Source organism: Enhydra lutris, unplaced genomic scaffold, assembly GCF_002288905.1.
Source record: "Enhydra lutris kenyoni isolate GAN:26980312 unplaced genomic scaffold, ASM228890v2 scaffoldscaffold14, whole genome shotgun sequence".
NCBI lineage: Eukaryota > Metazoa > Chordata > Mammalia > Carnivora > Mustelidae > Enhydra > Enhydra lutris.
The window spans coordinates 19647834-19671809 of NW_019154098.1; the positions used below are offsets into that span (position 1 = coordinate 19647834).

The 23976-nt window shown below is 43.7% G+C and overlaps 1 protein-coding gene across 1 annotated transcript in view; it reads left to right on the forward strand.

The window, feature by feature from the left end:
• LOC111146652 (syntrophin beta 1) overlaps positions 1–23976 on the forward strand; it is a 227023-nt gene that overhangs the window by 129751 nt on the left and 73296 nt on the right. The window contains exon 3 of the mRNA XM_022502291.1: positions 12029–12236. Within this exon, the coding sequence (XP_022357999.1) occupies positions 12029–12236 (208 nt within the window). The remainder of the gene's footprint in view (positions 1–12028; positions 12237–23976) is intronic.

Below are 23976 nucleotides of genomic sequence, written 5' to 3' on the forward strand. Positions count from 1 at the left end.
GTCTGATAAACAAGGTAACGGGAAATTAACCAAATGCTTCAGAATTCACTGTCGCACATCATCTGTGGAAACTACCCTTCCGGGACATTAAAACATGTTTGACTTTACTTACTTAACTCTAGTAAATAAATCTTGTGATTTAAAACTGAAGCACTTTGTACCATAGAATTAAATTTCATTATTCAAGACTGAAATAGTTCACATGTAGTAAGGTGAAAACACAATGTAAAGGGAGGTGGTTGTAGAACCTTAACAAGAAGTTGGTCGGGGGGGACGCCTGGGTGGCTCAGTGGGTTAAAGCCTCTGCCTTCAGCTGAGGTCATGATCTCAGAGTGCTGGGATCCAGCCCCGCATTGGGCTCTCTGCTCAGTGGGGAGCCTGCTTCCTCCTCTCACTCTCTGCCTGCCTTTCTGCCTGCTTGTGATCTCCGTCTGTCAAATCAATCAATCAATCAATCAATCTATCTTAAAAAAAGAAAAGTTCGAAAGGGAGCCACCATCAAGTCTGGACAAACTTTTAGTAATAGAGCCATACGTTACTTATGGGTTATGCCCCTCTGTGTGTCAGGCAACAGGAGGATATTAACATAATACATATCATACCTTCAGAGAATTTATGATTTGGAGGGAGAGATAAACTCTAAAGGGATAAGCCTTGAAAGAGAAACTGTTGGATGATGGCAAGCCACGACTCTCTCCAAGCTTGGGGTAGTGGGGAACTACATGTGAGAGCTACAGTTCAAAACACTTTCTGGAAATATCAAGTAGACAACATGAGTGCCGCCAGTCCCCACTCCCATGTCCATGGCACATGTCAGTATATGATGATGCTCCTTTTTCTTGTTGAGTCTAGAATGAGACCTCAGGCTCTCTAATATCATTTCAGGCAACTGTTACCGTTTGATGAAAGCTGGCCTACAAAGTAAACCTTACATCCCATCCTAGATAAGCGCTTACCCTAGCTCTGCTGTGAAAACTTGCTAATTTACAGTGTAGCCATCTCTTTTGAAAGGGAGATACCACCAGTATAATATTGATAAAACTTGGAGACTGAATGGATCCTGGGAGAAGAGGACAGGAGACATCAAGAATGATTGGGTCATCCAACCTGGATTATTGGGAAGATCTTGATTCCATGAAAATAAAATAAACATAGAAGAGACAGACCCTTGGGGCATAGCTGGTCTATGTTTACATTACAATTTTGAGGTTATTACAAGATACCTAAGTGAAGATGGAGAAATTTACCCAAACTCGTGTTTTTTGCCCAATCTGAACCATTTTCAATTTTTAATCTTAGTAACAGACAGACACTGTCCTTCATTCAGCTAAGCTGGAAAACTCCTTGACACTTCCCTCTTCCCCATCCCTCAGAGCTAATCCATCATGAAGATTATCAGTTTTATTTTCTATGCACTTTCTAATCCCTGTGCTTTATACCACTTCTACCACTACATATGGCACAAGACATACTTAACACTAAAAACTGTTCGTTATTTATTTGCAATTCAAATTTAACTGGGCATCCTATATTTTTATTTGCTAACTCTGGCCCCAAATAATCTAATTCGAAAGAAGCAAAAATAGATGTTCAGACTGCAAATGCTTTGCTCTGGACTGGACTCTGGGATGGACTATTTATGCTGTCAGTGTAGGATATTAAGGATCTAGAGATGAATATAAATTTATTTGACCCACATAGCACATTGTATATTTAAATGGCTTTAAAAAAATCAGTTGAGCAAGGTCAAATCACAGAATATTCTGTGAGGTACAGATGAAGTCAGTAGTGGAAAAATAAAATGTTTCTGTAGTTTGACATTAGCTGACTCGTCTCCTAAAACTTTGATAATGATATCATTCCCCTAGGAAAGTCGAAGTGCTGAAATTCTTCACATATTTTGTAAATTTATGTGTTACTGAAAAACTGAAAACTACCCAACATGAGAGATACCGTCAGGTTCCCTCCGAGCCTAGCAGAATACTACATCATGCATGACCTGTTTTTGAAATGGGATTTTGTGAAAAATAGCAAAACACCTTTTCTGGCTCCTTCTCTATTCACTGCTCACACTTGACATATTCCTTAGGTGATCTCAGTAGCCCCCATCATGGCAACGAGATTCTGAAATCTGCATTCTTAGCAGGAGATTGTAGTGTCAGGCAATAGAATCAACTCTGGCTGAGGATATGAGAGTGGTCACCTATTTCCCAAAGAGTTCAGAGAGGCAGGCTAAGCTCAATGCCCATTTGCATTGTGAATGCCGTTCTAGAAGAAATCCCACTGCTGCTGCCATCTAACAACCATGCCACAGTTAGGCAACTGCCTCAGCTTGCACAAGTAACAGCTCGGGACTGGCCAAGATCTGCCGCTGCTGCCAGTTAGAGCTGGATGCCGCCGCCGCCATACTTGCCAAAGATGTCTTCCACACACAACCACTTTCTCATGGTGCCTCCTTGCCATTTTGGGTGAGGGGCTCTGAGTCCAACCAGCAGGAAAGATGGGGAACTCAAATTCTGGCTTCTAGCATGGGGAAGCACAACTCATAATTTTGAAAACTTTCCAAATACACAGGAAGGATGTCTGAAAGATACTGAGCAGCAACCAAGAGGAGAAGAAATGTTCTCTACTCTCGTAAGCAACAAACCACATTTTGCAAACACCCTGCTCAATGGAGCTGCTGATTAAGACACAGGCTGTGTAGTCACGTGCTAGGGATTCAGTTCCAGCTTTTCCTCTTACTTACAGGAAGATTGAAAAAGTTAGCCCCCCTGTGGGGCCATCTTCTCATCTGTAAAGTTGACACACTAATACCATTCATCTCACAGGCTGGTGGAAGGGACAAAATGAGGAAAGTGAACATCCTTTCACTTGGTGGTGATGGAGTTTTCATCCCCACAGGACAGGTTCTCCTCCTCATTATGAATATTGTAAATATAGATCTCTTATCTCTTTCTTTTGAAGTCTTTTTAGTTAACAACCAATTTGAGGATTTAAGAAAAGATTCTAAATTTTTTCTAACTTTTTCTGTAGTGTTTTCTTGTTCATCTAAAGATATTCTTCCTAGTGAAAAAGGTATGCCAACATTCCTTTCCTTAAACTTTTTTCCTCTTATCTGTCTGATTATATTGCAAAAAATTTAGAAATGCCAGAAAATCAGAAAGGTGGAAATAAAAATACCTCGAAATTCAACTATCTAGAGATAGCCAGTATTCATGGCATGCCATATATTTGTCTGTGAGGAAATCTTTTGTATCAGCCTTGGGAATCACAGATTCATGGAGCTGGGAGCAACCATAATGACCAGGAACCACATGGTTTGAATTCCCCTCCATTCCCAATGGTGGCAGCAAGCCCGCAGGCCTTCTCTTCAGAACTACCTTCATCTGTGTTTTCTCCGGCCTCCCATTGGAGGGGAAAGGTCACGTGAAGCCTTTGTTGCCAGGCTGCAAGTTTTACTCATCAATTTTGCATTGGGAGGCTTCAAGTTTTATGTGGCAGCCTCATGTTTCTGAACAGGGGAGCAGAGAATTCTGGGAAATGTTATTTGTCTCAGCGGGAGCCTTTAAAAGAGTAAGAGGGTAAGAAAATTACTCTTTTATTGCGAGGTTTGCCAAATGATCTCTGAGAAGCTGTGATATCATTCACAGGCTGTGCCAAGCTGGATCGAAACTGCTCATCTTGGCAGACATCTCGAGTGAGCGTGTAATTCCTCGGGGTTGGTATGGGCCTTTATCAGAAATAGTTCCATAGGCAGTATTTACATAACTGTGGTGGAGTGTGAGAATAAACACAGCTGTGGCATTGCCCTAAATATTTCTATTCAGCGGGGAATTAAAAGAACTTTATCGCTGAACTACAGATAAATACAATTCATCAAGCAGTGGTCAGTTCAACTGGGGAACAAAACAGGAGTCATAAAAGACTGTCCTGCTGAAAATAGCTCCAATCAACTGTCCTAACTTTATTGCTCCTTGAGGTGCTCCCTCCCTCCTCTTTCCCGGCTCCAGAAATGTAGGACTCATCAGCTTGCAAGGAGGTTCTCTAGATTTTTTTTTTAATTTTTCTAATGCCACGAGGGAAGTAGAAGGCACTCTGATTTACTGAGCAGGGGTTACTATGTCCCTCATTTCAGGAGGGTTTCCTTTTTCTTTCTGGTTGTAGAATTGAATGTTGGTGGGGGTAAGGGTATTTTTTTGGTGTTTTTTTTGTTTGTTTTTGTTTTTGTTTTTGCCAAGGAGAAAGTAAGTAAGGAGTTACTTTCAACACCTCCATATTTCACACATTAACGCAGTTCCCATTCAACTATGCGCAAAAAGATGGTTACACCGCGTATGAGTTTTCTAAGACCACCGTGACAAAGTGGGCACTAACTGGGAAGCTTAAAACAACAGAAATGTACTCTCTCTCCGTTTTGGAGGCCAGACGTGTGAAATCAAGGAGTTGGCGGGGCTGTTCCCTCCAGAGGCTTTGAGGGAGAAACCATCCCATGCCTCTGTCCTAGCTTCCGGTACTTGCCGGTCTTTGGCAGTTGTTGACTGTGGACACACCACTCCAGGCTCCGTGGCCATCTTCACATCGCCTTCTTCTCTGTGTCTCCATGTCTTTTCTGTCTCTTACAATGACACGTCCTTGGATTTAGGACCCACTCTAATTCAGTGGGTAGATGAGTGAGATAAGAATCTCATCACCATCCTTGCTTTAATTACTTCGCCAAGATTCTGTTTCCAAACCAGTCACATTCTGAGGTTCTGGGCAGTCATGAATTTGGAATGATGCTATTCATCCTGCTATATACATGGTGAGCTTCTTGGGGATAGGGACACCCAACGCATGATATAAACACCGCGAGTTCTCTTGAAAACTCATGTATAGACACAGCATATCTTTGTGTACATGTATTAAGAAATCACCGCATGTTTCCAGCTCCATTTTGTAACTCAAGAGATTTACTTGGATTTTGTTTCAATATGCATGCCTTGTCTCTTTGTTAGTGGTGTAGCTAGGAAATGACTAACTTGCTCATATGGGCCGACAGTTCAAAAGCATTGTCTTCACTAATATAGTGCCTTTTCCCAGCTACTGAGCCAACAGAAGAGTCTTAAAATGCCGAAAGCTTACATGGCACCTGCTAATGTCAGGATTTACAAGTCGCAAAGCACTTCCACAATTATTATCTCATTTGATGCTCTAGTAACCCCGTGAAGGTTTTATTTTTATCACTTCTGTTATTATCGTCATTGTCACTTCATCATCATTATCATCATCACCATCCCACCCCCGTTGTACAGGGGATAAAGAAACTTGAGCCTCATAGAAATTATGTGACCTATTTGTGGTCAATGAGTCAGGACTCGTAGTTGTATTTGACAACCCAATTCAAATAGGTTTATGCAAAAAGGGGAACATAAGAGAAAAGTACAAGGATATATTGTGTGTCAGGTATGGCTGGATCCAGGCCTCTCAGCTTTTGTTTTCCTTAGTGTTGGCTTCGTTTGCAGGCGGACCCTCCCCTCTTGATGGCAAGATGGTCTTCAGTAGATCCATGATTTTCTCTGACCCCACAGTAGTGTGATAAGGAAAAAACACCTCCTTGGCAGTTACTCCTACAAAAATCCTGGGCCAGATCTCCATGAGGCAAATTAGATCACACCTACAACACTCAAACCATTGAGCCCCCAAACCACTGAGGCTAAGAACGGGGGTAAAGCCTTTTGCCAGAAAGGGGAATGGAAACTGGGTAGACAGAATCAGAGATGTGATTGTGTCACTCACAAGTGACAGAGCTTGGATTTGAGACAAGGTTGTTGTAACCTACAGCCCGGTCCTCCTGCTCTTCCTCCTCCTCCTCCTCCTCCTCCTCCTCCTCTGCCATCCCAATACAGTGAATACACAATGGATACGTGGGACAAAATTCAGAAGCCAGAATATGAGACAGCAAAGTCTCCTTTCTAATCTTGTCTTCTTTTCACCCAATTTCCCTCCTCGTTGAACCCTCCTGGATACATTTCCCAGCATAGTGTCCACATTTACAAACATTTATAAAGATCAGTTTGACCTCAGTGATAGGACACTACCCTCACTGTTCTGCCCTGTGCTTTTTTTTTTTTTAAGATTTTATTTTATTTATTATTTTTTTTTTTTTTAAGAGAGGTGGGGCGGAGGGAAGGGGGTAGAGAACATCTTAAGCAAACTCTGCGCTCAACACACAGCCCTGTGTGGAGCTCTTGAACTCACAATTCAGAGATCATGGCTTGAGTTAAAATCAAGAGTTGGTCTGCCTGTCTCACTGAGCCCCCCCAGACACCCCTGCCCTGTGCTTTCTTTGCTTCCATTGTCTCATGCATTTGGGGTCCCCTGACTTTAATGACATCAGCTACCCAGCCACAGTAGCATTTCCACCCTAGGGCTTTTCTTATTTCCCTTTGTTTCCTCTCCACGCGCCTCACCTCCTCGATTTCTACTTCATTTCTTCATCTTTATCTCCTTCCGTACATTTACAGATGGACGAAGTACTTACTGGAGTTGAAATTGCTTTTAAAAAATGGGTTACGTGAAATATATGAAAATGGTTCTTTTATATATGTTATCAGCAAAATAATTTCAGGAAGGTAAAACAATTCCCCATCCTTTCACCCTCACGGTTGCTGGTTAGTTCAGCCATTGAGAAAACAAAGGAGACTTAGCAGATTCCTGTAGCTCCAGTGCTGGCCCTAATTCCTATCAACATGCTGAACGTGGGTCTCATGGGGCTCTTTTAGGTAGAACAGAGGTAAAGGGGATAACAGGGGATGGATTCTCAAGTTTACCCCAAATCATCCAAGATCTTGCAGAAGACACCCATGCCTCTCCCCAAAGTTACCCTTCCTTTTCCATTCCAGGATGTTAGAAATAGTCCTTGTTTACTTTTTTGTTTTTCCTGCATCTGGATTTTCCTTCAAGTCCACACTGGACTTGGGGAAAGAGTTGAACCAAAGCCCACCCTGGAGGCCTCTCCGTGCCATGCGGGGCCCCTCTCGTTGTGTTGCACACATTTGGGAAGACTATCCATTGCAAACCAGAACCGATCAAGACCAGCTTGGCATTGTGACAGTGCCTGTATGTGTTATCTCGTTTGGTCTCTCCAAAAATCTTAAGAGGCAAGCTTATTGAGCCATTTTACAGATAAGGAAATTGAGGTTTAGGGAGGTTAAGTGACTCGCGTGATGCCTCACAAGCCAACAAATTTTAGAGCCAGCCTGACCCCAAACCCCACGTGCTTCACAGCTTCCATCTGGCACGTGCGCCTTAAACTGGTGAGAAAGTAGGCTGGCGAAGAAGGAAGGATGACACAGCCTGCGCAGGAATGGAATTACGGACTTTCTTTCTCTAGCTCTTTATGCTCTAAAACGTGCACTGCACGGGATCACATTTTGGTAAAGGGAGCTTCACTGACAAATTAGGCCCAAGTGTGTGTATTTGAGACCAGGTCAAAAAAAGAAGAGCAACTCCTTCTTGCTCTCTGGGGAAAACCAGCTACTATGTCATGAAGAAATTCAGTGACCTCTGGAAGAGCCCACATTGCAGGGAACTGAGGCCTCCTCCCAACAGCCAATTAAGTGCACCATCTAAGAAGTAGAGTCCCAGGCAAGGCTTCAGATGCCTGAAGCTGCGGCTGACACTGCCCCAACACTCACAAGAGTCCTTGAACCAGAACCACCCAACTGAGCCACTCTCCAATTCATGTGCCACAGAAACTGTGAAATAATAAACGTTTTGCAGCTATCGGCCACTAAATTCAGGGGGAGGCTGTTACTCAGCAGTGGATAACTGATACACTGCCTGCCCAGAAGCCTTCTGGTAACAGTCAGCTATAGGCACAGCTTTACAGGGGACTTGAACTTGGGCTCAGAGAGGCCTGCCATGGTCCTTAATTGATAGAATTTATGGAATATTTATTTATTTATTTTAAAGATTTTATTTATTTATTTACTTGAGAGAGAGAGAGAGAACAAGCAGGGGTTATGGGCAGAGGGAGAGGGAGAAGCAGACTGCCTGCTGAGCAGGAAGCCCGATGCGGAGGCTCTATCCCAGGGGCCTGAGATCATGACCTGAACCAAAAACAGACGCTTAACCGACTGAGCCACCCAGGCGCCCCTAATTTATGGAACACTTAAAGTGAATACCCAGGCCTCAGCCTCTGGAAATTCCTACTCAGTAGGTCTGGAATGGGGTCCAAGCATCTGTATTTAGTCAAGTGATTCAAAACAAAAGCAAAAACCTATTCAGGGGTTTCTGAAGAACACTTTTGATTGAGAACTTCTGTCATCTTTTTTTGTTTTCCTTTTTTAACTATAAAAAGCCACAGGCCGCTCTGTTGTGTCCTCTGAGTTCTTTCTTTGGGGTTGTAAGACTGATTGGAGGAGCTCAGTGCACCTTTCGGCCACTGGGAACCCTGGCAACCAACCAAGCTCAGGGCTTCTTATGAACTCCTAGAGCAACCTCCCTCAAACTTGAGTTGCATCAAACTTACCTGGAGGGTAATTCCTGGGTCCCACTCCCAGAATTCCTAGTTCTGTGGCTTCAGAGTTAGATCCGAGGATTTGCTTTTCTAGTTAAGTTCCCTGGTTGGTGCTGCTGCCAGTGGGCATCACTTTGAGAACCACCACTAAAAGCACAGGACCTGTTTGCCCCAGAAATGGTCCAAGATCCTCCCTGGATTTCAGGCAACAGCAGCCAGTGAAGACAAAAACAAACACATTTTGGCTGAGATAAAAGTAATCCCTGGTAATAGAAATCCAAATAGGGGCGATTTGGTTGGGGGCGGGGAGGTAATAACTGGAAAGGGGGTGCGAAGGGGACTTCTGGGACCCCGCGTGTCATGTCCCATTCCTTGATCTGAGTGGCGGTTCCACAAATGGATTCCCTTTGCAGAAGTACATTTGTGCACTGCGATTTGTACACTTTTCTGTCTGCAGGTTATACTTGAAAAGTTTACTTAAAAATTAGTGATGATAAATGCTGTTAGGGCCTGGGAGAAACAGGTCTCTGTATCATTAACCTGTACCTTTGTTTACAAGTCAGCTTTCCTCTGGGGGCAGGCTGGCAATCCAACAAAGATGTTCTTTGTTTCCTTTTTTCCTTGCTGGAATATCATTTGTGTATGTGTGTGTGTGATATCTGGGGAGTGGCGGCTTCCCAAACCATCATTTGTTTAAAAATAAATCCGGATCTTCAAAAGAAAATATCGTAAATGAAATAGTTGCAGGTTTTAAATTTCTAGAATAACAGATCATGTTAGAATAAGTTGAAAAGCACACTGAGGGGCACCTGGCTGGTTCAGTCAGTGGAGCAGGCAACTCTCAATCTTGGGGGTTGTGGGTCTGAGCCCCATGTGGGGGTAGGGATGACTTACAAATAAAATATTGGGGTGCCTGGGTGGCTCAGTCAGTGAGGTGTCCAACTCTTGATCTCAGCTCAAGTCTTTTTTTTTTTTTTTAAGATTTTATTTATTTATTTGACAGAGAGAGATCCCAAGTAGGCAGAGAGGCAGGCGGAAAGAGAGGAAGGGAAGCAGGCTCCCCGCTGAGCAGAGAGCCCGATGTGGGGCTCGATCCCAGGACCCTGAGATCATGACCTGAGCCGAAGGCAGCGGCTTAACCCACTGAGCCACCCAGGCGCCCTCACCTCAAGTCTTAATCTCAGTTTCATGAGTTCGAGCCCCGCCTTGGGCTCTATGCTGGCCAGGGAGCCTACTTGGAAAAAAAAAAAATAGTAAAAATCTTTAAAATAAGGAAAAAAGAGAAAAAGAAAAGCACATGAATGCTTTTTGAGAACCCTGGTTGGTATTTGACTATGTAACTTTATTGAAGAGTGAGAACTGCAGGCAAGACTTACCTCCTGTTTCTTTGAAAAGTGCCCAAAAGGCATGAGATTTTTTTTCTTCTGAGGACAGTTGTCACCTGAAGAATTCCCTGTTTTATCTCTCTCTCTCTGTCTCTCTCTCTCTCTCTCTCTCACACACACACACACACACACACAAAAGCCAAAAAACTTTGGAGTCTTTGTGAGGAGCCTCGTTTTGCAAATTTTTGACCAAAAAAAAAAAAAAATGCTAATTTTTGCTAAAACTCCCCCAGAGACATTCTACTTTCTAAATCATTCCTTTTCTACAATTTTTGTTTGTGAGTAAAAAGGTTTACTTGCTCTAAAAGTTTGGTTTCGAATGCTAACGAGGCGAGGTTGCGTTGGGACTTCTGATTTTCAGGGGATCTGCAAATTGTTATTTTGAAACTCAGGACACTACTGAGCATGAGAATGAGACTTCAGACAGCTGTGGAAGAAAACGAGTGCCCCCCTATAGGATGTTGTCCCTTTTAAAGGAGAGACACTGTAATACAGTAGCTAAATTCCTGGGATTTGGAGCCTAACCAACATAGATTTGAATCCTAACATCACTGTGTGGCCTTGGGTAACTTCTCTCTCCCTCCAAACTCTAGTTTTTTCCTTCTGTTAAGTTGGACTAATAATTATCAGTCCTAGAGAAATTAGGAGATCCGTATGTAAATAGTAAACATCCAACGCATGGTAGCATAATAATTAAGGGACGAAATAACAAATGGATCATTTTTCTTCAGTTTTGAATTTTCCCAATTCCTCTCTTTCTGATGCAAACGTCAATGTAAAAATATTTACTTGGATATATGCATGAATGAATAAATGTGGGGTTTTTGCTCGCCCTGCAATACAAATTAGCTGTGTAAAAAGTATAGGCATGAAGGACAGGTTAATGGTTGCTGGGGATTTGGGGATGACAGTGGCGAGGGGAGCATCATAACTATCAGGAGTGGTTGGAGGGAGGGTTTTGGGATTGGAATAGTCGTGTGTTCTGAGTGTTGTGATTCACAGGAGACAAAGTGGCACAAGAACCACACACCTACGTTGTACCAATGTCAGTTTCCATATTGTATTCCATAACCTGAGGGAAAAACTGGGAGAAGGTTATAATGGACAGAGAGTTCCATTATATGGTCCATATATACTATTTTTGCAATAGCTTGTTAATCTAGGAGTACTTTAAAAAAAATCTATCTAGAACGTCCTTCTTTTACCACAATCACAGTATGCAAATCTCACTTGTATCTTGGGTGGTCCCTGTGGACCTGCGGGGTAAGCTTTGATGTTTGACTTTTGCCTTCTTTTCTTTCTTTCTTTCTTTTTTTTTTTTAAAGATTTTCTTTATTTATTTGACAGAGAGAGAGATCACAAGTAGGCAGAGAGGCAGGCAGAGAGAGAGAGAGAGAAGGAAGCAGGCTCCCTGCTGAGCAGAGGGCCTGATGTGGGACTCTATCCCAGGACCCTGAGATCATGACCTGAGCCTAAGGCAGAGGCTTTAACCCACTGAGCCACCCAGGTGCCCTCTTTCTTTCCTTTCTTATTCTGCCTTAAAGAAAGCCCTTAGTGCACCTCTCTCCCCCACTGTAAAGTTACCCCTTCCTAAGCCAATTCGTTTCTTCATTACACATGCCCAAGGATTAAATCGTAGGAAATGTGCCACAGACAGGATTCCGAAGGAATGCAAAGTGTGGTCCTCTTTGGTTCTTAAATATTCACAGTTACCTCTGAGCAGTAGGATGAAGCATGAGCTAGCTATTTCCAGCAAGCATGTGAGTACATTCTTAAAATCCTCTGTGGATTGAGAGGTAAAGCAAATTAGTATCAGCTCAAAGTTTGGAAGTCTTGAAATGATACTGTGGATAAGCCAGTCAGCTGAATAACAGGAAAACCAGACATTCTTAATTCAGGTGATCTGGGGCTTGAATAACTGTGTCCCCAGTACCTAGACCAATGCCTTAGCTCTCGGTGGATGTTTGTGGATGAACAAATAAGTGAATGAATGAATGAATGAGGGGAGCATTCAGATAAACCAGGTAAAGCTGGCAAAGTCCGAAAGTGAGAGCAGAGAATTTAATTCATTTTTGTGTCCCAGGACTTGACAAAGCATGACCTACTAGGGAGCATTCTAACCCTTCTCTCTCTGCTTCTCTAGGCAGCTTGAAATCCACTCTCCAGATGCAAAGCACACGGTGATCCTAAGGAGCAAGGACTCAGCCACCGCCCAGGCCTGGTTCAGTGCCATCCATTCCAATGTTAGTGACCTGCTAACCCAAGTGATCGCGGAGGTCAGAGAGCAGCTGGGGAAAACGGGCATTGCTGGGAGCCGAGAGATCAGGCATCTTGGCTGGCTTGCAGATAAGGTACGGAAAAGGCTCCCTCGGGAGTAGATATGCCGCGCCCCGCCCCCGCCCCTACCCCCGGGTACCCCCAGCACTTGTGGCAAGCATGCTTTTCGTTCCATAGGCTGGATCTCTCATTTGTGGGCTGTTTGGACTTCCTGTCCGTTTCCAGCAGACCTGCATTATACATGGGGGTGGGGGGGGGCTGTGTCCTAATCAGCTTTGATTCCCCCACATAGAGTCCAATACATTGCAAATTGCAGGTATTGGCAGATTGGTGAATGGATGAGTGAGGGAGTAGATGGCGTCGTTTGTCACACATGTGAAGGTGAGGGAAAATAACTCAAATGCACAATGGGCCTTTTGCCTTGTGAGGTGAGGAAGTGGAAAAGGTTGCTTAAAAAGGGGGTTTCTGTGAGTTTTCATGAACCTGCTCATTAATAACATAGATACATTCATTTACAAGTAATAGCAATAATAGCAAAGAGCTTTAGCAACTACCAGGTGTGGACTCTTCTGACACGTTATCTCGTATTTTATCTGTATTCTGAAGCCGGCAAGCCCCGAAGGTCGTCATTCGTGAGCTCCTGTTTTGTGCGGGGCCGGGTACTAGGCAGGAGTGAAGTATTTAAGGATGAATGAAGATTTAATCTTTGTTCTCAGGGAGGACAGCTACTGTGGAAAAGGACCTGGGGACATGTTAACACTGTCCCTCTGATTTCTTTTCCCAAGCTACATGATACCTTAAAGACAGTAAACTCACTTTGCAGCCATCTGCTGGGAGTTAACCCTTCTCTTTATGTCAAAGCATTCAGCCTTTGCCATTATCCCTATACCTGACTGCTGTCCCTTGAACTTGACCTGGAGTGCTCAGGAACACTGGGCTTTTGGACCAGTCTGACCTCCCAGTGACTCACATTGTAATAGGCAGTAAATGGGAATGATGATTGTCACAATAAACAGCTTTCCTGCCGGGGAACCATGTCATCTGAGAAGGCCCAGTCAAACAGTACTTGAAAATAATACTTGAACACAGCATTAGGCTGTTTTCCACCATTGTTCTTTGTTTGTACCAGTTCATGCCTGGGTCTCAGTCACAAAGTTCAACACAGAGTAGGTTGTTTGATTTGGTGTTGTCCCATCTCAAACAGATTTCAAAGGATGAAAGGAACAATGCAGGTGGTGGTAGCACCGAAAGTGTAGTAAACAAGAACGCAGGTAGCCTCTCATGACCCGTGTGCTGGGGTTCTCGATGAAAACAATACAGCAGATGGGGATGGCATCATTTTGTAAGTCAACAGTCTCCAATACTCTCTACTTTTTACTTCCTCCAAATGTGTGGGGGATCTTTCCATTGAAAATGACAGAAAGCTCAACTCAGCTTGAGCAAAAAAGGGATGTATCACTTTTGAGAACACATAGAGAACAGTACCCAAGGATCAGCTTCAGGCATGGTGGGATCCGGGGATCCAAATAATGTTCTTAGGCCTGCTTCTCCATCTTTTTGCACCCTGCCCACTTCATCGGTGTACATGTAGGCAAGCCCTCATCCTTGGCCCGACAGTTCCAGGCTTATGTTTTCCATTACGGCTACTTGTCTACCTGAATAAAAGCCTCTTTGCCCTCATGGTTCCAATAGAAGTCCTGAGATTAAGCCTAATGGAACTGACTTAGATCAGATGTTCACCCTGGGTTGTGCTGAGATCAGTCTCATCCAAACCTTGTGCCCTGAGAAATGAGGAGAGGTGGTTCTCTAATGGAAGGTTTGGCTGCTGTGCAAGGAACAGACTGTATGGATTCTGAAGAAACCAAAGCAGCAGACATTATCTGCTATAGGAGGAGAAGAGGACTGGATGAAAAGATGTCCTAGACTGTTTAGGGGACTGAGTAGACGGGCAAATGTTCTGGAGATCTCAGGGTCCTGGCAGGAAGTGGATGGCAAACTCAAAAGTGATTGGAATGGATTTAATGAAAGGATAATTTGTAAGTTGTGGCCAAGGTAAGGAAAACCAAGAAGAGATGGACAAGCACTCCAGAGCTAACAACGGCAAGAGGCCACAGCCACCCCTTAATCTGAAATGGCAAGAAAAGGAGCAGTTACCTGAAACTAGCTAGACTTGTAGCTATAGAAAAGGGCACCGCTGAGAGCTCTGGTGTTTGGGAGGGAAGTACAACCCCTGTGACTCCTCCCACTGACCTTCTGCCGGTGTCTCCCATTGGCTGAGGCTGACCGCAAGCCAGAGGCAAGGGAGCCCCACTGATACCTCTGGATAAGCTCTGTCTCCAAAGGCACAAGCAGGGGGGAAATGGGTTAGAGACTAGACCTGGGGGGCAAAGGGCGCCGTCTAGCATACACATCTCTCTACTTCAAGGAGACTGAGATGCTCTCAACTCCTGGAGGTTCTTTTTTTTTTTTTTCTTTCCTTTTTTTCTTTTTTCCCTCCATCTCTTTTAACACAAACTTCATTACTATTTGTATAGTTGGAAAATAAAATTGTGTCATTATTAATAATGTTGAAATTTTCCCCAAAGTTTCCATTTTCTCTCTTGTAAGTTGTCTGCTTAGACCATATTATCAGTAGAGTCATTATTAGGCATTCCCATGGAGCAGGAATAAAGGCTCATAAACTCTTTCTGGTTTTAGAATAGTATTGTTCTTACAATTTCAGGTATCCATTACAGATGTTTCTTCAAATTGTATTATGTGTTGTATTCCTAAGAGCGGTAATGACTTACCATGGACAATTATCAGAAGCAGGAATGTCTTTTATTGCCTTCAGCTTCAGAACTTCTCAAAAGATTACCATAGATCAAGTCCTAGGGAAAAAATCCAAGCTGGAATCTTTTTTTATTAAATATTTAATACTGAATCCTAGTGTGGAGGCGTACAAATGGTTTTCAGTAAAATGTTACAACGAAAGGCAAATCCTTAATACTGTGACCTTCTTATATTATCACAAATATCAGAGAATTTGCTTGGTATTTGTAAAGCTATAAAGTGTGATCCTATATATATTCAGCTGTAATTTACCTTAAATTGATGTCCTTTGTCTTTTCCTATGCTGTTAATCTTTGATTTTTGTGATTAATAGCAGCAGCTCTGGGCCATGATTTATACATATTAAGTTTAATTTCAAATTTTTAGAACTGGCATTTACATGAGCTAAAACAATACGAAACAACAACAACAACTTCCCTTTTAAAATCCTGTCTGTGGGGCACCTGGGTGGCTCAGATGGTTAAGCATCTGCCTTTGGCTTAGGTCATGATCTCAGGGTCCTGGGATCGAGCTCCACGTTGGGGTTCCAGGCCAACAGGGAGTGTGTTTCTCCTTACCCCTCTGCCTCTCCCCGTGTTTGTGTGCTCTCTCTCTCTCTCTCTTTCTGTCTTTCTGTCTCTCTCTCTCGAATGAATAAATAAAATCTTAAAAATAAATAAATAAGATCCTGCCTATGCTAATCCTAAAATTTCCTCTGTAGTACACAGGAGGAAAACTTTGTATTAATGTTATTCTTTCCTGTGAGATGGTCTGAGGACTGGAAGAATGGCTCCCACAAAATGGCTAGTCCTTGAGGCAATGGAGAGAGTTCAGTGGTCTCCAAGAGAGGAGAGTGAACATGGAAAAAAGTAGAGGCAATGGATTAATATAGCTTGTAGTGAAGGCATGCTAGAGATTGATCTAAAGGCAGGTGAAAGTTCATCAGACACATGTGATACCTTGGGTGGCATCCAATTATGGAAGATCTTGAAAGCTGGACAGATGATTTGAATTTGATTTGGTGGACAATAAGGAACCTTCATCTACAGTATCAGAGAGAAGGGACTCAGAGGTAATTGCTAGGGACTGAACATTCCTGTCCTCCCCAAATCCATATATTGAAGCCGTCATCCTCAATGTGATGGTATTTGAAGGTCAGACCTTTGAGAGGTCATGAGGCTTGGATAAGGTCATGAGTGTAGAGTCCCCACGATGGGACTGGTGCCTTTCTTGGGGATGAAGAGACCAGACCACTCTCTCTCCACCATGTGGGATAGAGCAAGATGGTAGCCTTCCATAGGCCAGGGAGAGGGCCCTCACCAGAACCCCAAGTTGGCACCCTGTTCTTGCACTTCCGGCCTCCAGAACTATGAGAAACAAGTGCTTGTTGTTTGAACCACTCAGTCTATGGTAGTCTGTGATAGCAGCCTGAACTGCGACAGTGACCTGAACCCACCTCTTTGTACAGATGAGAAATCTGGGACCCAGAGAATGGAAAGTGTTTGATCTGAAGTCACACTCTAAATCAAGATACAGAAATAATTAAAGAGTGGAAAATGTGATGATATCATTATTTCTCTAATTTTTAAAAGAATCCACTGCAGCTTATCCATTGCAGTTGATTTTAGTCTTTCCTTGAACTCTCGTAGCCATTCTCTGGACTTCCTACAGTGTCAAGGTCAGCACTGGGCCAACTGCCCTTGGGCTGGGGCCATTTTTTTTCTTTCTCCTTCACTTCCTGGCCTTCTGAACTGTGACAGTAACAGTCCAGGCCCTGTGCTGCTTTCCCTGTGAGCACCCTCACCTGTAGATGGGTCAAGTGTACCAGTGTGGTCGCTCCCTTGTTTTTCTTGATCTTAAACCTCTTACCTCCTTCCAAGCCCTAGTCTATGCCCAAAGGGCCTATCAATGCCGATCTTTACGTGGAATTGTAAAATATAATATGCCCCAAACACAGTCATTCAGTCATTGTTCTTTCATCTTTTTGCAGTTATTATTACTGAGGTGTTTTCAATGGTCCAGTTTCAAAACAAGAAAAAAACAAGCTAGGCTCTGATTCTTGCTACTTAGAAAAACACTAACCAACAGGGACATAGCAGAATTGTTGGATTTCCTTTTGTGCTCAGTTCATCAGGTGTTGCCTTTGCTTTACTTTGTTTTTTTAGTTTGCAAACTATTTCTTATCAGATTAAAAACACAGAAACAGCACAAGGAAAACAGCAAAAAATCCAATTGGGAGCTCTGAGATGCAAATTCAGTTCTCAGCTTTCCTCATTTCCACTTCAGATTTTTAAAAATGGGAACGTTTATATAGCTGTGCCTCCCCAGGGTGTTATTGGAGGAAGGGAAGTTGGTAATTAGTATTTATTGTGTGCCTAGTCTGTCGCAGGCAATGTGTTTAAATAATTCCTATCCTATGAGGCAAGCCTGCAGGAGTAAATTCACTCCTCCAGCAAGTGGCAGGGACAGTGTGAACCCTTCTTTCCACTCCTCAAATCCAGAATTTTCCACTAAGCTGAGCTCCTACAGGGACCCAGGGAACATGTGTCCATCTGCATGAAACCACCAGAATCCAAAGTTAGAGCATTATCACATACTGAAAGCATTGTTTCCTCATGAAGAGACATATCAAAAGAACTCAAATATTTTATGTGTCTTTATGAAAATAAGGGTGTCTTCATCCATTCAGGCTGCTGAAACAGAGTACAGTAGATCATGTAGCTTATAAACAGAAATTTGTTTCCCGCACTTCCAGAGTCTGGAAGTCTGGGATCAGGACACCTGCAGAACTGAATACTGGTAGAGCCCTCTTTCTGATTTATAGACAGCCCTTTCACTGTTGCCTCACTGGGCAGAAAGAAAGGAATGGTAGCTTTCTTCTTCTTTTAAGGATGCTAATCCTATCATGGGTTCCGCCCTCCTAATTATCTCCCTTGAAGGCCCCGCTGCAAATACCATCACATTAGGGCTTCAACCTATGAATTTGGAAGGGAAGGTATTCAGTCCATAGCAGGGGACACTCTCATATGAGAACAGTGCAACCCTTACTAAAATCTTTTTTGGCTCCTATCCACTTCTATCCTAATCTTGAACTACTTTCATTCCTTTCACAATCCTAAAAAAAGGAAATCGAGGAGAAAAAGATTCTTCTCTGTTCTTCCTGTCACACCTATCTGGCAGGTCCCAGTCTGTATTGTCCACACAGTGATCCTCTGCCTTTCTCCTCTTTCTTCCTGTTTTGTGCTATAGAAGTCCAATGAGCAGGTCCAACAAAGACTGAAATGGTCTTTGTTAGGACAGGTTAGGGGAAGACTAAAATACACACACACACACACACACACACACACACACACACACACACACAGAGTTGGCCTTGCTTTGAGTGTTTCCAATAACTGTGAATTCAGTTATGTTCCAATTTTAATATATGTGCTGCTGAAGCAAGCACTATGAATTTGGTTATCATGGTTCAAATTGATGCACCCAGTCTCTCAACAACACAGTTCATATTTCGGTTACTATGGTCTATTAACTGCGAGTAGTTTTATAAAGTACAGACTTTGCTGCCAGCTCCTCATTCAGAAAATCATTATGTGAACAGCCAATGTGTGTTGCCTGGTGACCAATCCCGTGATTCTCTCACAATCTGTCAGTGACCGGTCACCACATGTGTGTTCATTCACACACAGACTGCAAAGCGGGTAGTGGTGTTTCCTCCTTGTTTCCCGGTGATAAATCTATGACGTTTGATAAGAATGGACAATAGAAAGGGGGAGCTGTCCAAAAAAGATGAAAGTACGGTCAAGTGGAAAGTGATCATTGTGGAAGTGAGCTTCTGATCAAACGGGAATAGGATTATGGAAGAACTGGTTGACCCTGGGAGTTTGGGGGCCAATGCTGTTCCAGAGAATCTTGCTGTGCATCCAGAAGGCAGTGAAGAAAGGATGAAGATGCCCCAGAAGAAGTGAGAAGCTTCCCAGTGTGGGAGCTCTCCGAGACATTTCGCCTCGCTGAAAGTAGAAAGGATAAAATGTTGCTGGCTGATCCAGACTTAGAAAGGAGTAGGATGGCTTGTCAAGGCATGGAAAAGACGCTCACTGAGAATCCTCACTTACGTGATGAGGAGAAGGCAACAAGCACTGTTCACACTGCTCTCAAGTTTTCGACAAAGAAATAAAATACAAGAATTCTCAATCTTCCTCATGTCTTAAGGGATAGGTTACTAAGTAAATAGGTTTTACTACTTTTTTCATTTCCCTGTATATTTACAGCTGACAGAAAGACCATTTTTAATGTTTGAATAAAAAATTTTAAGTGTCCAGAGAACAATACTAATTTTTCCACATGATGGAGAGCACTCGGTATGGTTTCAGCTCGCACAGTCATTTTTATTGGCCAGCACTGAGGTGCAAAGGCAGAACTGTCTCTCTCTCTCCACCTATCCATCTCGCCCTATACCTGTTCATCCATCCATGTCCTCCTCTATCTCTCTCATCCCTCTCTCCATCCATCCGGCTCTCTATCTGTCCCTATCCATCCACCTCTATCTACCCGTCTCCCATCTGTCAACATATGTTCCCTATATCTCACATCATTCCATAGACCATCATTAATTTTCAGTTCCAACAATAACAATTTATTCATCCACCCAAAGGCCACGTGAATATCACCAGTTTCATCCTGTGGCTGCATTGCCCAGCTCCCTTAGAGGAATCTCAAATGCAAATGTGAAATAGCCTTGGTCTGAGTGAAACAGGCTGCCGGTAATCAAGATCTTGACAGTGTAATTAAGGGAACGATATTTCTGGAGCCTCTAAATATATCAGCTTCACCATCTGCCTAAAAATCACCTACGTAGGAATTTCCCACCACTTCCCAGAGAGAAAATAGTCTCTGACCTGAGGGAACTCCCATCAGATAAGTAGAAATAGACTACTGTCCTGGCTACCCCAGATTTGCCTCATCCCTAAATCAAGTCTGTTTGTTATGCTAGGAAACAGACTGTTAATGCAATTAAGTGCTAATGGGCCTGTTGTGCTGCTTTTAAAAGGCAAGTCATCCAGTTCGGGAGTGATTTACCTCTGAGAAGGATCAAGACTGGGGAAAACCTGGTTATCTTCCTGTTGGTCTTTCACTACAAGTCTTCAAAGCCACCGCGCATGTGTGAGTGCAGATTGCGCCCATCTGCCATTCTCTGAGAAATGGGGGATCTAAAATGGGGGTGGCTAGGTTGGCAGAGAGGCAGCTCTAATGGAAAGATGGAAATATGCCCACTTTGCTGCGTGACTTCACAGCACAGTTTGGTAATGGGAGGCCTTGTGGAGCTGATTCCCACAAATTCATATGAGCCCTTCTTGATCTCTTGGGAGACATGTGTAGACCTCAAGATGGAAAGCTCTCTATGCATGGTTGTATGGCCAGCACACTCTGCTCAACTTTATCTTATTGGTCATTACCGATCACCCTGCCTTTATGAAATAGATCTCTTCTAGAAAACCTTCCTCTCTTCAGTAAAGAAAAAAAGATTTTCCTGTTGATTTCCATTACTTGATTATTCTGATCACCTTCTATTCACGAGGGAGAGATCCCCACCTTGAACAGCAGGAGACGGCTGCTGCTCAAGACCGCAAGACCCAAGACCGCAAACACTGGACAGAGGAACCTGGCGGCAGCTCATTACTGACATTTACTGAGAACCTGGGGATGATGTTGCAAGCCTTGCAGGACCCCATAGAGGTTACTAGGGGGCAGAGGGAAACAACAGGGACTGTGAGACAGGCTTTGTAGTAACTAGAGGGCAAGATGCTCTCTGGATCCCATGGGAGTATGGGATTGGCTTGTTTGAATCATTTTGTGGGCTGTCAGAGAAGTAAAACCCGTTAGGGTTAGGACTAGGGGGAGTGCAGGGAACGAAGGTTGGGAGGCATATCCGATGAGAACAGGAGCCCTGGGAGGCTCCAAGAGGTCAAGACAGCACGTAGAGCTTGTTCAGTGTCTTAGGATTCTTTAGAAGCCAAGTTGGAGATGGAGATTCTAGGGGAGGGACTTACAGAGAGGGCACTCAGGAGAAATCTGTAAGGCAATGGTTAAATCGAGAGAGGTCGGGGAGGAAGCTGAGAAAATGTGCTATCAGCTAGAGTCTAGCCTCATCCCAGTCCCACAGGGGGTTCTGGAACAGGAAGGGCAGCCCAGACTACCCACCACCACCTTACACAGAAGAGTTGGGATTTTATGTCCCCATGAGTCAGCCACTGGCTGTAGGCTACTTTGCAGGTAAAGAGAGGCCACTCCTGTGGGCCAGGGGCAGGTCTCGAGAGGAAGAGAAGGCTTCTACTGTGGGCAGTCATTATTCACATACCATGAAGGCTGAGGGCTCTAACCTAGAGAAGGGAATTTTGGCAGAGGACCAAGCAATACCTACTGTAATCCCTGGTGTGTTCACGTGGGGAAAAAACATTCCAGCTCACATACACAAGATCTTCAGGGGGCAAAGAGATACTGATAGTAGCCAGTTCTGGGACACGCAGGGGGCTCTAGCCACCACCTAGAAGTTTCCTTTTCTTTACAACTATAGTCAAATCCTAGTAACTCACTCTGGCATTTACTCATGACTTTATCCCCCACACCCTGGAAGAATTACTTTCTAATGCTTTGAAATTCCCAGTGTCATTTTCAGAGTCCCTCCACAGCCTTACATTTTTGGCGTGGGCTTTTTATTAGTTCTGATAGGACTAGGTTGCAATATTACAAATGCAATGCAAATAACCACGTTTCATTTTTCAGCCTGAAACTCCTTCAAGTTGGTATTTTCAGGTTTTGTAAGCTGAATCAGAGTGATTACATTTGAAGTCCTTTATTGATTTTAGGTAGAATTAGAAACAGGCATGCAGATGTATCTAGAGTTCTAGAATCTGATTTAAGAACACCCATATTATCATAGGGCCTGAGTCAAGATGAAAATGAGGGTCTTTATGGAGCTTCAGAGGGCAAGAAGGATTCTCAGAATTACTCTTACCCATTGCCCTTTCATAAGGATTCAGGGAGAGACAGTAAAATATTCTTGATCTGTCTTGGTCGTGCAGGTACAATCTGGCAGAGAGAAGAGGCAATTTCTTATTGAGGCCTGTTGCTCTAGAGCCTAGACAGTGTCTGTAGCGTCAGATGCGTGAGTCAGTGGACTAGTGGTAGTAGCCAGAAACGTATTCCCCGTTGCCAGCAGACCCTGCAATAGAGTCCTCTGAGAAAAAATACAGTTTCACTTTGCCTGTTCAACACGACTTTGTTGGAAGAGGAGAGGGGCAACCCCAGGCACCTGACCCTCATTTCTGTGTTTTAAAAAATCATCTTTCCACATGAGGATTCTTGGACCATAAACTCGGTATGACTTAGGGCTTCCTTTATTTGAAAATGTCAAGCTTCTCAATTTTGAGTGAGATGCAAGAGTGATGAGTGGTGGTCTTTGAGTGCCTTTAATGTTTTATGAATTTATCATCCTTCCTATTGAGAGCACTGGATTTAAAATCAGAAAAGGGGGCGCCTGGGTGGCTCCATCATTCAGTGTCTGCCTTCGGGTCAGGTCGTAATCCCCGGGGTCCTGGGATCAAGCCCTGCATCAGGCTCCCTGCTCAGTGGGGAGTCTGCTTCTCCCTCTCCCACTTGCCCTGCTTGTGTTCTGTCTCTCTGTCAAATAGATAAATAAAATATTTTTAAAACATAAAAATAAAAACGGAAAGGGGGGTTCTGGACTCCAGCGGCTCTGGGCTCTCTTGCCCCCAGTAAATAACACAATTCAGGTACATGATTTACTTATTCCAGGGGTTCTAAGAATCAGAGCTTTAGAGCTATAGGAGGGACAGAAAAAAAAATAACAGAATATGAATTGGCAGTTTCATGTCACTTGACCGTAATCATGTAGCTAGTTTACATGAAGTGTGAGACTAAAATTCGTGTATCTCCGACTCTCAGCCCAGGGCGTGATTGGCTCCACCCAGGACACCCCACCATCCACGTGAAGTGTCCTAAGAACGGTTCAGAATTATGCAAATATGAAATCCTTTTATTGCTGTTTTGCCTTTGGGGATCGTGGGGGCCTGCTGGTCTGGAACTTTGGTGAGATGAGAGGTCGGGATAGAGATTGGGAGTACCTTCTAGAGAAGATCAAAGAGTTGAAGAGATCTCTGGGAAAATAAGAGAACAAAAGAGTAAAACCTTGGGGGGTACCAGGAAGAGGAGATAGAGGAGAGTAGGTTTCTGGTCATGATGACCCATGGGCCAAGGCCTCTCTCGCCCTAATTAGTATGGACACCTTCCTCTTGTCCTGAAAGACTTCTAGAATAGCACCAGCAATGCTTCTTACTGCACTTGTCTAAGAGACTTTGTTTTGGCTTACGAAACATGTCTGTGTAGTTCATCTACCTCTCCAGTCTCCCTCTCCTACCCCCCAACCTCCCCATTCGTCACTTCTTCTTTGTTCCACATACAGAGGGACTAAATCTTGTGGGAACCATACTCTGGTTTCCTCTCAGCTGCAGCATCCCTAGACTCCCTTTTCTCTGGTTAGCTGTCTACCTTAGGGCTGCTTTCTGCTCATTAGCAGTAATGGGTTTGAAAGGGAGAAATGCAGATCAACCCGATCTTTATCAGAGGCAGTGGGGAAAAAATGTGTCAGGGGACTCTATCAGTGAAGACGGAGCATGAAGGCATGTCTGTGTTTCACAAAACCTTCAGATGAACATTATGTTTTGTGCACGCAGATCTCCCAACACAGACACATAGCACAAAGACAGCCCGAAGTCAATAGTGTCAGCGCTCAGAACACATAAAGTGCCCTTGGTGTGTGTGTGTGTGTGTGCGTGGGAGCACAGGGGGCACTGTAATTGTCTCTGGCTTAGCGGTTGAATTCAGGAACCAAGCATTTTGGCTAAGGTGAATTTAGGGCCTTGAAATGAGGTTGGAGTCAAATGAATCCAGTAAGAACTGACTGAGTGAATGTGTAGGAGGGGT